Source organism: Temnothorax curvispinosus, unplaced genomic scaffold (assembly GCF_003070985.1).
Source record: "Temnothorax curvispinosus isolate PA1 unplaced genomic scaffold, ASM307098v1 QBEX01013138.1, whole genome shotgun sequence".
NCBI classification, from domain to species: domain Eukaryota; kingdom Metazoa; phylum Arthropoda; class Insecta; order Hymenoptera; family Formicidae; genus Temnothorax; species Temnothorax curvispinosus.
Genome location: NW_020222918.1, coordinates 1,360,531 through 1,375,379, shown reverse-complemented (window position 1 = coordinate 1,375,379; position 14,849 = coordinate 1,360,531). Strand labels below are relative to the sequence as shown.

Below are 14,849 nucleotides of genomic sequence, written 5' to 3'. Positions count from 1 at the left end.
CCTGAAAATTATATCCCGAGCACTGACTTTGCTCAAAACACATGAAAGATTTTTACATGTGTATGAAACCTTGCATTAATATATACATAAACCAATAACATTTTACAAAGATTCTCTTGTTGCCAATGTTTTAATTATTGATCATGGTAACACGAAAATGTAAGAAGTCACAATTACATGTGGAAACGATAGTAGAAAATGATAGAAAATAAAATTTATTTCGACGATGCGAAAACTTGCATTTTCAAATTCTTTCTTAGATTACAGTTTAACTGATGATTTTTTCAATCAAACACAAAGTTAAATGGCTTTATAAATGCTTCGTTTAATTAAAAACTGCTCCTTTTGCTCTATATAACATAAGTAATATCAAACAATACTTAACATACAACAATCTATAGGTGAACATTAATTTTTTTACGTTCCTATGATAACACGAACGTGAACGTATGGATGCGTCTTTCTTATATTTACGCGCTCATCAATCACACATTAAAATATGAATTTATTACACAATAATAGTATCACGTTATGTCAATGTTATTCTTCAGGCACATGTGAAAAATATTAAAATAGGACTCTAATTAGCTCTGCAACATCACGGCACCATGTTTATATGAACAAAGCGAAGCAAATGTTTTTACTTTCATTTAGCAATGCAAAAAAATTTCAGAATACCAAAATAGAGATATTAAAGAATTATTTTTATTTATATTTTATCCAAAAATAATTACGCAATAATTTAAATACATATATTTCAAATAAATTATTCTTGTTTAACTTGTTTTAGCCAAAATAACAATATTTTTTCTTTAACTGCATTCATATAAGTTTTTTATCAAATTATTTCTATTTTTTTTCCAATTATTACAAATTTCTTTGCATATATACAAAAATAGAAACCAGTTTCTTAACTAGTATTCTTATATTATTACGTGATGACTCAAGCAAGCTAGAGTCATCATTCGCGTGACTTATGTTAGTATAAAATCGATAATCAAAAAATTGATTTAAAGCACATTGTGCTTTTCTATTTTTGACAAGAATATTTGCTTCACTTTTATCCACACGACTTACGCCGATTATGACTCGAGATTTCTATTGACTTTTCGACATGTAATCCTCATCTTGTAGGCCATCTACAGATCACGTCTCGACGTGACCTTGCAATTGACCTACTATTTTCCGTACCCAACCAGCCTGGCTCTGCCCCGCGGAAACGTCGTCTCTATCCATCTCGACGTTCCGATTATAACCATTCGCTGAACCATTCAGTGGTTGATGAGTCACATTCGCCAGTCTCGCGGTAACTCTGGACTCCGAATCACCAGCGGCATGTCCCCTCGCCAACAGCGACTTTATCTTCAAGTAATCCGGCTTCTGCGCAACGCTCGGCTTGCATCTCGTCGACGACATCTCTTGCTTCTTCTTGGCAGGTACCGGCGGTGCAATCTTCGTCTTCGCCGTCGACGCTGCTGTTGTCATCGTCGTCGTTGTCGTCACTGGTGTCGACTGCCGCATCACGAATACCTCATCGACGTCGCTGAATATTGCACTGTCCCGGAACGCCTCGTCCACGTCAGCGTCCGCGTAATTCTCGATGGTCTCGAAGCTCCTCTCATAGAAGCTGTCCGTCTCGCTCTCGTGACGCTCTGTATCCTTGTTGCTACTCGTCTCCTCTTCGCAGTTTCTCCTCTCTGACTCGGATCTCTCGATCTTCTTGGATTGGTTAATATCAACGGAAGAAGACTGCGCACGTTTGTTCTCGGCAAAGAGGATCATTGGATCGGCATAGTCCGACTGGGCAATTCTAGCACCCAGACTGGAGCTGCCTTGCTTGTAGTAGAGTTGGGGAACTCGTTGATCACTCGAGCAATTTAGCAGCTCCTCCACATCCGAGGACGGTTCCCTCGCGTGCTGTTTTGCCTGCTTGGTCCGCCTTTTCGGGTGCTTGCCTCCGGAGTTCAATGAGCGGAAATAACGTGTTCGTTCGACCTCATCATTGCACTCGAGTGTCTCCGTGCTCATGGTATTTCTCAGACGACCCTGCAAACGACTGCCCGCCTTGAAGACATTCCGGAAAATTGTACTGCCGCTACCGTTACCATTCGCCCGGTAGATCTTGTGGTCTGGATGAATATTCGCATTGTCGCTGGCAGATATGGATCGCACGTCGGAGTAAGTATCGTCGGTCAATCGTGTGTCCTCCAGCGAACAGAAGAAAGTCGAACTGGAGCTTGTCGAGGCGGCGGGCATGGGAAATTTGGCGATTCTACCCTCCGGCTGACACGTGGACGCGTACCTCTCCATATCCTCTAAATTGATTTCCGCTGGCTTGTCGGATGCAATCGTGAAAGGTCGCTCGCTCATCGGCTTGCCATCCCGCTGTAGGAAGCGAGACTTTGTCACGTTCATCGGTTGGGAGTTTGGGCTTATCTGAAAGCTGCGCGGTAGCGAACCGCTTTTAGGCGGCGAGGTGGGCAGGCCCTCGCACAATTTGGTAAGCCAAACGGCGGGCCGAGTCGGACTGTCGTTACCGTCGACATCACCTTTCACCGTCTGCAGACCTTCCCAGACGTGCTGTAGATTGTCATAGTTGCCGAAGCCCTTGGACTCGGCGTCTCCCGCATCATTCGCGTCGCTTCTCTCGTCGTTACATCGTTCCGATCCATCCTTTTCGATCCGTCCCGACATTACAGTAGAATTGATCTCCTTTCGGTCTACCGCCTGGTGATTTAACGTGCACGTTGTCGGGGATGATACGACAGTCTCCTCATTGTCTGTCGAATTCTCGCGAATACGCAACGCTGTCCGCATCACTTTATTCTCGGTGACAATGCTTTGTCGTTTGAACGTTTCGAAGAGTGCCTTTTTCTCGTGCAACTGGTTCGTCTTACCGTTATGCGCGATCATTTCCGTCGATTTCTGAGTAGTTTTTAGGTTGTCATAGAGGAGCTGCAGCGGCTGTTGGTTTTCTCGCGCCGGTGCCGAGGACAATACATTCCACGCGTTATTCGTCCTGATCAGTCGCTGCTCTCGATGTGTTGCCCGAGCGCGGCCTAATCTATTATTGTTGTTGTTAGTCAAACCATAATTAGCGTTCTCCGAATCACTCTCGTCCGATGTATCCGCCGAGATACGCTTGTTGAAGCGTTGATGTCGCACGTTGATGATGCTGCTAGTCCGTTGTTTCTCCAACAGCTTTTGGAACTCTTGATTCTGCATGAGAATGTGACCGACGATCTCCTCCACCGTTTGCGTCGAATTAGCGTGTTGTTCGTTATTATTTTCTTTGGCTTCAGCCGGTGGCGAGGAGTTCAATGTTGCCGTCTGATTCTCTTCCTCGGTATGAATTTCGACTGCTTCTTCTGTCTCGACCGTAGTAGATTGAGCATCGCCGGCGGTATCTTCTTCTTTTTGCTCCTCGTCCGAATGATTGAGACAAACGTACGACTGGAAACCTGGCTCGGACTTCCGTCTCCAACCGGTAAATCGATCCTAAATAAATTCCAACAGATTTGTTGAGATTGTACATTTCGCTGCTTTTCGCATGCCAACTCATTGTTCAAGATAGTTTCAAAATTCCAAAACAAATCTAATAATTTCGTCAAGCAAGATAAAAATATAATAAAAACTAAAAGCGCTTAAGATAATTGAAAGAATCATAATTTGATTTAAAAAAAATAATAAGGATTAATAAAACGTATAATTCAGAAAGTAAATTAATAATTTAATGAATAGAAGTGATTTCTTAGAATGTGTTGTACAGCTTTATAATAATTATGTGTAACAAGTAGAAGAGTATACATAGACTTACCTTAACTTTTGAAGTGCGTACATCTGAAGACCTGTTGAAAGACTCCCTAGAGTCATTAACGTCTTCATTGTCATTTTTACGGGACGATGCAGGCGAATCCTAACAATGTAAAAAAAAAATCGTAAAATTTCGTATAAATAAAGAAGAGAAAGCGAAGTAAAAAAGAGAAAACATTTTCGCTAGACCTCACCTCCATCGTAGTATCAGATTTCCTGACACCCTTTTTGAACTTCTGCCTCAGACCAGTTTCGGATCTACGTCTCTCCCTCTCCTGCTTACGTTTCTCCAAGTATTCCGGAGGGGCAGAGTGTTTCTTCGCCGATCCTTTATCCGTCAACGCGTCATCTGTTTGAAGTATTAAGTGCATTTACTCTTTGGTCGATTTCGCCTGACGATTAAAAGTACATTCTAAAGTGGTTAAATTGTACCTTCTTGTTGCGTCTGACCCAATTGTAACACTAACTGTCTCGCATGCGACGGTATAACCGCATTATAATTCTCTAGTATCACTCTCTTTATCTGTAACGTCCATTCCCTCTTTTGTTCTAAATTGCGTGCCTGAAAGACAGATGGTTTAATGAGAATACAGAGAATATAGCGTGTATATAAAGCCTGCTTTCCAATCAATATCAATAGATATCTCAATAATACTTACTTGCAATGTGTACTGCAACCGAGGATTATCAAAAGGTATTACGTGAAAGCTAAGTGGCTCTCCCGGGATACTTTCAATCAGCATTAGGTTTGAACACTAGAATTGTAAAAAAATAAAAAAAATATTTTATCAATTTTTATCAGTTCAATACTTTATCAATTCTTATCAATTTAATTATGTAATTGTACTATTCCATTGCAGCTTCAGCTTCAGACTGCATTTCAAGACCAATAGTAACGGCGTAGTTTGCGAAGCAAAAAATGTACATAAATTCGAGAAAACATTATGAAGCACAAAAGATCCAGCCTGATCATATATTGGTACATTTTCTATTTTGATTGTTATCATAATAATAATACTCACTTGATATACTTTACTGAAAATACTTTACATTTGTAGTTGTATTTATTTTCTAAAGAACTATAATATTTAAATATATGAAAGAGATGATCGCGAGAAATCAAAGTATCTTTTATAAAGAATTTTTAAATATCCACTATGAAAATTATACGAGATAAATATTAAGTAGAAGTAAATTTTTTTAAAAGCCGTACAAAAAGAAAAGGCGAAAGGTCATGACGGAAAGTCGTACCATAATATGAGCTTTATAGACGAGAAGGCCATCCTCCTTCTTCTTCGTCAGAAGAAGCATTCGATCGAAGAGGAAGGCGTGCCTCGGGGCCTTGGCCCCTCGCATCCTGAATCGACCTTCCGCGACCAATTCGCCACTTGTAGTTAGGTCTGGTCCCAGCCAACCGTACAAAAGTGATTGAATTTCTTGAACACGTACGGCGTGCTCGTGCCGCCTCTTCATAGCATTGATGTGTTTCGCAATGCCAGTCATCGCGGCAAGCGCAGCCTCAATGGCACTTCTGCCTTCAGCCTCATTCTCTCTCGAATCACAATCGGCGTCGTACTCCTTCGATAAATTATCCAGAAGCAAATGATACTTAAGGATCCTTTGGACAGGCTTCAAAAGATAGGAGCCGAGCGGCAGCGCGTGCCCCAGGGCCGCTTGCCGTTCGCGGAACGCGGATGCGGTTTCTTCCTGGCCCATTAAATCGGTCAGTACCGAGACTGTCCTCGGATAATTGGTACAGTATTCGGTATACACTTTGAATCCCGAATTATGCTTAATGAATGTATTCGCGACGCAAACGGGATCCAGACCGCATTTCTCTATCTCCCACAAGAATTCTCTATTAAATTCGAATATATCCTCGATATTGCTAAACAGATCGCCGAGGTGCAACCGACGCGCGAACGACGGTAGACTGTCTCTCCAGAATATGAGATAACCCTGAATAACTTGACGCAGATGCTCGACGTATATCGCCTCCGTGTCCACGATCTCGAGGAGCACCCTCTCGACGGGATTGCGATGCGGATCGCAGTAGCGCGGCCTATGGCATAAAGGATCCTCCTCGGCGCTGTTCCTCCTCCTCTGTCCGTTGTCGTCGTTCAAGACCCGACAGCTAGCTTCCGAAACCGTCACGACTCCGCTGTCCGCGGAACCCTGGGAGCTGGCACAGGTGTCGGCGAGGGACTCGACGGACGCCAGATAGGGATTGGCAGTACAAGTGTTGCCCTGATTGCTGCAGCTGCTGGAAGACGTGCTGGACGCGATCGAGCTTCCGGAGAGCGGTCTATTGCCGTTCCTATTGCGTCGCCTGTTGTACCTGAGCGGGGTGGTAAGACCGTTGGTCTCCCGCCTCTCGTACATCGGCTTCCCAATGGTTTCCCCATTTCCCTCGTGCTCCAAAGCCGCTACCGGGATCACCGTCTCCACCATGGTGTTATCGGTGGCGACCTCGTCGTATTCGCCTTCCTGCTCCTTGCTCTTCAGCACGTCCTGATGCACGGGCTTGGCTAAGTCGCCGTTTGTGCAGAGCTGACCGAATATGGAGCCCCGATGGGCGACTGGTACCCTACTTAGACGTTTCTGAAGGACCGCGGGTACGCCGCAGGACGATGGTAGGATCACGCGATCGCCTTCGTAGCCATCGCCGCGACGTGCCAGCTCGTCAAACATGCCCAGCAGTTGCGGGACTAGATCCGTGCTGGTACCTGAAAACAAATAATTCATCCCAATTAAGAGATATCAGAGCTGCGTTATCAAATACCAATGAAATTTAACGATTAGCTTTAACAATAATTTTCAGCGTAAATAAATTTCTACGGAAGGCCAGATTAATCCTTTAATTGTTTATTGTTAGCATATTTTCCGACAATTTATTTCGGGCCTTATTTTCTTCAAGTATTTCTTCGAACAAACTTAATGACATTTCCTGACGTTTCATTACATGATTTGTCGCGTAAATTTTTTCACGGTCCAGTCGTTCAAACCCGTCGTAAATCAGCAATATATTATAACGATTGGCAACGCAGATGCCTCTGGTAGGGAGAGTATCAGTGGAAGAAATATACAGATGAAATCTATTCTTATTAACATTAATAATAACCTTCAATTCACGCGAAAAAGACAATGGCTTCGTTCGCGTGAAAATGCTGTCGACACTTTCTTTCGTGTAATGATCAATCATTCCCGAGCGTATTGGAGATTCTGAGAATGCCGCCTGGAAATTACCGTGTCTTTCCTGGCACTCAACTTATTTCACCGAATGCAATAATTAATCAATGATCTCACGAGAATCGTCATTGTCATAGCAACGTAATGGAAATTAATTTTTCTCGCTCTGCGCCACATGACATATCGGAGAAATTACTTTGCGTGTCTCATACCTAATCACTGACCGCATACACAATGATGAATATGTCTTTAAACACTTGTGAATTTCATATATCTTTTTCGGATATGCATGCAAATTTTTAAGCTTGGCGGAATTTAATATTTAGGCGAAATTATATTAATTTTAATAATTATGTTAATAAATATATATTTTATGCAGACACATGTGTGTTATCAAATTCTTCAACAATAAAAGTTTATATTTTGATTTTTTCACGCAATTATTTCCAAAAGTTGCGGTCTAGAAAAGAAAGATTCTACTATAGATTAAAAATTTTTGGTTCAAGAAGTTTTTTACATTTTTGGAATATTACAGCTATTGTTTTAAATGCAAGTGCATGATCTTTATAGTTTTTTTATATAAATGGATTCCTCTACTTATTCTTCGCGTTACATTAAACTCATCAAAAAGTCAATCACTCAACATTTATTGTCTGAGAAATCTTTTTTTCTTATTTTTTAATTTTCTCGTTTCTAGTATGAAATAATTATTATTTAATATAAGTTTCTTTAAAAAAAAGCAAGCGATTGTGAATTTATCAGAAACCACGTTATTGAACATTCGAATGTACGTTCTACGAGACACCCTGTATAGGCAGAAAACAGTAAGAAATTAATTAGTACTCATATATTCCCGTTTATATTAAACCAATAAATTTACACGAGGCAACAGGATGCCCCTATTGACATATATCCGCGATATTTCATAAATCATTAAAAATCACCGATAAGAAATATCGCCGCTGCCGTTGGCTGCGTTTATCGTTAATGCGATCGCCTCCAATTAACTCGCTACCCGTTTATCGGCGCTAAAAGATTGGCGGACAGCTTGCGCCGATCCGATTACACGCACACAGACGAAAAGCACGACGTAATTATACGCACACATGTAAATGTGCACACATGTGCTTGACATGCATGTCGATATTTATACGTACAGAGTACTCCTAAGCTTAGAGTCTTATTTCTTTAATGAGCTAGATTCTTTGACAAATATGGAAAAAGAGAGAAAGAGAGAGAGCGAGAGAAAAAGAGAGAAGAAGGGAGGAGGGAGATCAAACTCCGTTTATTGCATTCTAAAATTGTCTATGTGGATTATTTTATTTTACAAATCTTCTATCCCCCCTTAAGAAAGGAACAGATCCAAAACACCCTGTATGCACAAATCGCGCCGCAGCCGCGGTTACATCTCGCGACTCGCGACTTTGCTCTCTCGCGCACACGTGTGTGGAACTCGTCGATTGTGCATGGCAAAACAAACGAGCGGGACGGCGGTTTCCAATTTCCGCGGCGGCAGACGTGAAATCAACGTCCATATACCGGTACTGGTGCGCGTGACCATGCATTTATGCGCGCTGCACCCGCGGTATACCGCCGCTTGAGATTTCTCTATGGTCACCCATGGAGTTGCCACTACGAGAGTGTACATCCAGTCGGACTGGCCCTAAATCCTTTATGTCTTTCCCTCGCAATATCATCTCGACTGTCGCAATCCCTTGACTTGCCTCCTGATGCACTTGGCTTGAAAGTTCTCTAATCACGCGGACTTCTGTCCAGCCACCTCATCTATAGGCTGCTTAAAAAAACTCCGACTACACGTTATGCATTAGTAATCTTACAAAAAAAAGGCATTTTTTTTTTATTATTTACTCTTATCTTTTATTGACTAAAAAAATTGTCGAAATCGAAAGAGGAAGTGCCTGGTGTCCAATTAAAATTCTTGAAGAATTTATTGACACAGAAAGCGCTGAAACTTGAGAATCTTACGAAACGTCCTCCATATTGTTTTGAAAACAGGAGAACTGTTCGGTTCGGCTTACCAACGAACACGCGCGCGATACATTTAACGTAACATATAAATACGAATGACAAAAAACGATTTTTTCACGGAGAAAATAACAGCGTTTTATTTATATCCTTCCGGCATGAAGAGACTTAAGGGTTTACGAGCGAATAAACTTTGAGATCTTCGAGTCCCTATGTCTACTATTATAGCTCTCGGTCCTAAGATTCAAATGTATCAGTTTTCGTTTTTAAAATGTATCACAGTCGTGTTCGAATTCTTTTCGAACGTTATACGACCAAAAATAATATCTCACAAATGATTATGTTAAGAACTTCAAAGAAAAGAGATTTAAGTATCATTTACGAAAAATATATTAAAAAATAATATCCGACACAATTTAAACATAATTTATTTATAGTTTCTTTTAGATTTGACATTTTCTCCGGACTTTAAATAAAAATTTAAAAAAGAATAATTATTTTAATAGATAAAAAAATTTGAAAATGGATAATGGACAATATATATTTTCTCTTTCGGCAAATTCGACAAAGCTATAAATCGCGGATGATCTCTTCATCTTCATCATCTTCAGAGCAAGATGTGCAAACACATTCTGATAGACAGATAGAGAAACTGTTTTCAATCGTTCTAATATTGTTCATCTCATGCATCTGTAACGTTTCTTTCAACCGAATCGTATTATTCATATGTTTTCATCTCTAAATGTTTTTCCTTATTTGATTTAATGACTTTCCTTATTTCATGACGTAAATCATTGGATGATGGAAATATTCCATAACGATCTACAGTTGTTTTCATTCCTTTCCATCCTATTAAAACATATTTTATTGCTTACGATAAATAAGCGAAAGCTTGTAAAGGTAAAAATAAATAACGGATCAGGATATACAATCCTTACAATGGCACGTGTATCATCTAAATAAGTCAAAAGAAATGCGTGTTCTCCTCCCATCAGTGACTTTGTCCTAAGGTAAGTTTAATGCAAATAGCTTTTAATTGAATTTTTTTATTGTAATAGCTTCTCCTTTTTTAATAATATTATATATTGTTCTTTAGAGTAATTATTATATATCATTCATGTATTACTTATTATTTGTTTCGACGTCAATTGTTGTTCATCGGACTATTTGTCATTCTCATTATCTTTTTATTTTATGTAATTTTTTGTGCGTATTGTGTGTGTGTGTGTGTATATGTGTGTGCATGTGTGTGCATGTGTGTGCGCGCGCACATATTCAGGATGTTCTATTTTGATTATCTTCATGACTTTATCTCTAAAAGCAGTAGTCGATAAAGAATGAAGTGTTTCAAAGTTGGTTTAAGAAAAATATTTTGTGATCATAACTTTTTCTAAGACTATAGAGTTGCTTCGAAGAATATAGAGATTATTTCTATTTTAAATAAAACTATATATCCTTTTTTTTACATTTTTTATTTATTTTGTGTGTGAGGTGAGCGCAATTTTGTGTTGTAAATAGAAACAGTGCTTTTTGTGAGCGATGACAGGACCGATATGAGAAAAAAAAGAGGATATGTAAGAGAAGAGATGAGAAAATGGAGAAAATATGTAAGAGAAGAAAAAAAGGGCAAGAAGAAAGAAAGACTAACGGAGACAGACTCTAAAAGCGAGGAAGAAATGGCGTTCGGTGATGGAAAGCAGCGGTCACTGAGAAAATTTTCAAGTGCTTTCGGCGCCGCGGGCACGCCTGCATGCCAACACGTTCCTATGAATCATGATTCCGCATAGGCGTGGACATGCGCTTGCATTTGCGTCCGACGAAAGGCCTACAACAGACTCGTCGCATAAATCTGCATCGCGGATGAGGGACGGGGGCACTTCTGCGAGAGGACAACTCGCAGCGAGTCGATAATTCCTTCCCGTGGCAATACTCAGCGAACGTTTCGCGGCAAATTAGGGTCAATTGCACCGACGGCATCTCCGGTCAATTAACTCTAACGATTTCCTGTTTCCTTGAGGGAATATTTAGTCACGTCGGAGAAGATTTAACTAATATTATATTTATGCTAACCACGGCTGCAAAAGTGATTCAACAGAATTAACGTAACTTAATTAATTAGCGCATGGTATGAAAATGAACAATTAAATATAAAAAATTCCGCCAATTCTTTCAAAAAAGATGTTTCGTTTATCGAATGCCCTTCTTTCCGGACATACTCGAAAAGATTGAGAAACGTGTCGCCGCGCCGGAGGCGAAGGACGGTACGGCTACCGTTAACTGGCTGATATCCAAAGTTCGGGAAAGCATGGCATGGGAGAGAAGGCAGGCCGGTAATTGCATCGCGCCTCGCGCGAACTCTCGGCGATCGGGCTGTTCTGGAAACCGATCACGCGCGGTAACTTGCGGTTCTCTCGGAAAATCGCGCCGCGAGAGCAGCGCGACGCCAGAAAGGAAATCGGGAGAGAAGCCGCAAACCGTTTTATGCGCCTCACGTATAGGTAGGTATAGCCGCGACGACAAGTGCAAGGACCCCGCGTGTGTCGCGGCCGCTGCACCCCGGGATTCCAGAGTGCCTTCCTTTTGTGACCTGTTATCTGTTCCCAGAGATATACCCGGAAATGCGCCAACGCTTCGGGACGCGCGCATTCCGAGGCGCGCGCTCGGGAGCAGCCGCGCCGAAGATAAAAAACGGACGTGTGAAGATAACGAGCGAAGGAGTTGTCGAAAATAATATCAGTCAAGGTGCACGTCACGTGAGTAAAGATGATGAATCATCGACGAGCTAACATTTACTTTCAGAGCATAGAATTCACCATGCAAAACCACCATTATTAAATTAAAAAAGGAGCTGATTTAAAACACAATACTGCAGTAATAAAATAATTGGATATAATAATATCTATAAATACATATAGATTTATGCAGGGATATATCTTGTCTGAGAGAAATACACTGGAGCGATAAATCGGAGCAGATATGTTTCTCAATATAAAATATTGTACCTCGGATCCGAATCTTTGGGAAAATAATATTTCCATATTCACTGTTCCCGCTTTTATCCCGAGATCGTAACGACGCGATCCTCGCTTGATTGTGCAAATCTTGCACAATCGCGGCACAATGAGATAATGAGGTACGGCAAACGAGACAGAGCAAACAGCGCTGTCCCGCTAATATTTGATATGAGATAACGGAAATCAAAACTTTCGCACAAACGTTGTACTTTTAGATGAACATCGGGAGAGTCAATTAAATCGATGAGCGAAATCAGAATGCCCAGAATGCTCAATTAAAAAATTAAATCACATTTTCATCTCCCTGCATTAACAACGTCGCAACATCATCAGTTATTTGAAGTGTACGAAGAACTATGAGTCTTTTGCACGCTTTTATCGTCATTCCAACATTTTCAAAACATTGACTAGCTCCGCTAATCTAAAGAAATATCACAAAATTTTTTTATCCGCCCCTTATCCTAATGACATTCATTAAATTAGAGTCAATTTCTGCTTAGCAAAAATTTGATTTAATTTATATTTATTTATTATTAATTCACTAGTAATTTCCATAGTTTCACATTTTCCATTCATATCGCAGTTTTAAATAATATATGTCAATTTTATGTGACTGAAAAGTAAACGTGTAATAATAATATACTTTCATTTAGTAAGAATTCAAGTTATTTATCGCAGTATTTCTTAACGAATATTTCACTTGTATCTATCTTTGCGACGATAGAATCGTTCTTGTTAAGTCAATAAGTTTAGAGAGATTCACAAAAGCCACAGACTCGACAAATATTTGTACCTCGATTTATACGGTCGCCTACGATCGATTATCTTTCGTCAGGTGTATCGAGTCCGTCTATCTCCGATAAGTGACTTCTAGGTAACGTACGTCAAGTTCCAGTTGTAAAAACTTACGGAAGATAAGTCAAATATTTTTACATTCAGCACCTGAATAAACTTTTCCAACAAAGTGAATATGTCTGAGACCCGCCTTCCCCACTAAATTATCCCAAAGACATGTCACGCAAGGGAAAACATTAGGTTACTCAGCAAATTTGAAAAATATTACGAAACGGAAAGCTAAACAACTGCAGTAAATAAAAATCTCAGAGACTGCGATGATATTGGGATACGTGCATCGTGTACTTTTCCCAAAAGATCGCAAAGAGAGAAACGGGATAGATAGCTCTTAACGCACCTTTCTCTTAAAGCACACGACAGATTTTACGAGCATACGCGACGATAATAATTACATAAGCGCAGCTGTTTTTACGAAACCGGAGTTTTCGGCCTCGAAACTGTCCTCGGGATAAGTGCCGGTTCGCCCGTGGAATTACAAGTAGGTGTCTAACGAGAAATGATGAATAAATCCATTGAAATAGAAAATAATGCTTGTCGAAGGCAAAGATTCAATTTCAATAAAAGTGTCTGGCTTTTGACCTCGAACTGAAAAAAAAAAGAACGGTTACCTCTCTAATATGCTTTTCAAAAGCGGACAGCAGGCGTCCCGGTGCGAGCAACAATAACTTACTGTATTTCACTTTCACCCCCGTCGCTGATATTGACGGCCTTATCGCAACACAGCCCGATACATCACGCACCGCCTCGTTTCAATCGGTTCGCTTCAACGTCGATCATTCGTGGCGAATCGCTCGAAACGATCGTCAATCGTCCCCCGTTCGCGTGAACTTCCGTTAATTGCCGCGCGACACGCCTGAACCGGAACACACAAAGCGGTCGCTCTTCGAGAAAATCCGTTTCTCCGTAACGATTGTACCGTCACGTTCACGTGACATCGTGAGTAATGCCGATCTCACGCTCCGCCAGGACAAGGAGCATTATGCGAATGTCGATCACCCTCGTAACACAGGTAAGTCCAGCACGAGATATTGCGGATCGCATCGACCGAACGAACGAAGCGGAGTTAACATCTCAAACTGTTTCAATTACCGAAAAGTATCTCGATGCGATCAAAGAAAACTTAAATCATCTGCGGTGGGCGACCGATACGCGTTTGAATCACCCTTGTTCCACACGTCACACGGCACGCGCGATAAGAGAGATAAGGAGTAGTTCGTCCGCTGCTGATCGGTAGTTGGAACGTGTCCCACTGTGATCGAAAAATGCACCGTGCAAATGAAAAGAGAAAAGGAAAGACGCGCGACGTCGCGACGCGAGTATAGGTCTCAGCTGCCAAGTGCCAGGTAGAGACCGAGCCAGCCTTCGCTGCTCGAGCAACAGGTAGATACTGGCGACGGGAGGCGGTCGAGGATGGGAATGGAGCGAGTGTGCCAACTCTCGGATGGACGACCACGGGATCGAAATGCCTCGATGCCGGAGCGGCTCGTTAAGCCGGCGTCCACAACGTCTGAGGAGGCGGAGCGGGTGTCGGATCGCGATAAGCGACCGTCGAGCGCATTCCTATCTGTCGTCCTACGTCGCCGGATAATCGGCGTCGGATAACCGACAGTTATTGACATCGGCCACGAGAGAGTGTGACTCGGACCGGGAATTAGAGGTGTGGTAATTGCAGCGCCGGCGCGATTATCTATACGCGATACAACGCGATGGGAATAAACTCAATGCGGGACGTCGCCGCGTCGGTCGCCGCGCGCCGTGGAGAACGTGTGCCATTGTCTCGTCCGACCGCGTGGTAGGGTTGCGTTATCGCGATAGTCGAAAGACCTTCTCTCGTTTTAAGATTCCTCAGGAATCATATGAAACGCGTGAGTTACTCCAATATCGCAAAATACAGCATAAAATGAGAGAAAGACAGGTTGTGTTACGGATATGTGTATCATCGTTACGAAACAATTATTTCTGCATAAATGCTTTTGCGTGCGTATGCGTGTA

The 14,849-nt window shown here is 41.6% G+C and overlaps 1 protein-coding gene across 4 annotated transcripts in view; it reads right to left on the bottom strand.

Moving 5' to 3' along the window:
- Positions 1–861: 861 nt before the first annotated feature.
- LOC112463293 overlaps positions 862–14,849 on the bottom strand; it is a 40,456-nt gene continuing 26,468 nt past the window's right edge. Inside the window, exons 1-7 of one of the 4 annotated variants that reach the window (XM_025029606.1) lie at positions 13,466–14,280; positions 5,065–6,539; positions 4,473–4,568; positions 4,246–4,375; positions 4,008–4,162; positions 3,818–3,916; positions 862–3,498 (exon numbers count right to left, since the gene is read on the bottom strand). In XM_025029606.1, the coding sequence (XP_024885374.1) occupies positions 1,147–3,498; positions 3,818–3,916; positions 4,008–4,162; positions 4,246–4,375; positions 4,473–4,568; positions 5,065–6,504 (4,272 nt within the window). In that variant the 5' untranslated portion in view covers positions 6,505–6,539; positions 13,466–14,280 and the 3' untranslated portion in view covers positions 862–1,146. Of the gene's footprint in view, positions 3,499–3,817; positions 3,917–4,007; positions 4,163–4,245; positions 4,376–4,472; positions 4,569–5,064; positions 6,540–13,465; positions 14,281–14,849 lie in introns of those variants that run through there. The other 3 variants (XM_025029605.1, XM_025029607.1, XM_025029603.1) reach the window with 3 other exon arrangements.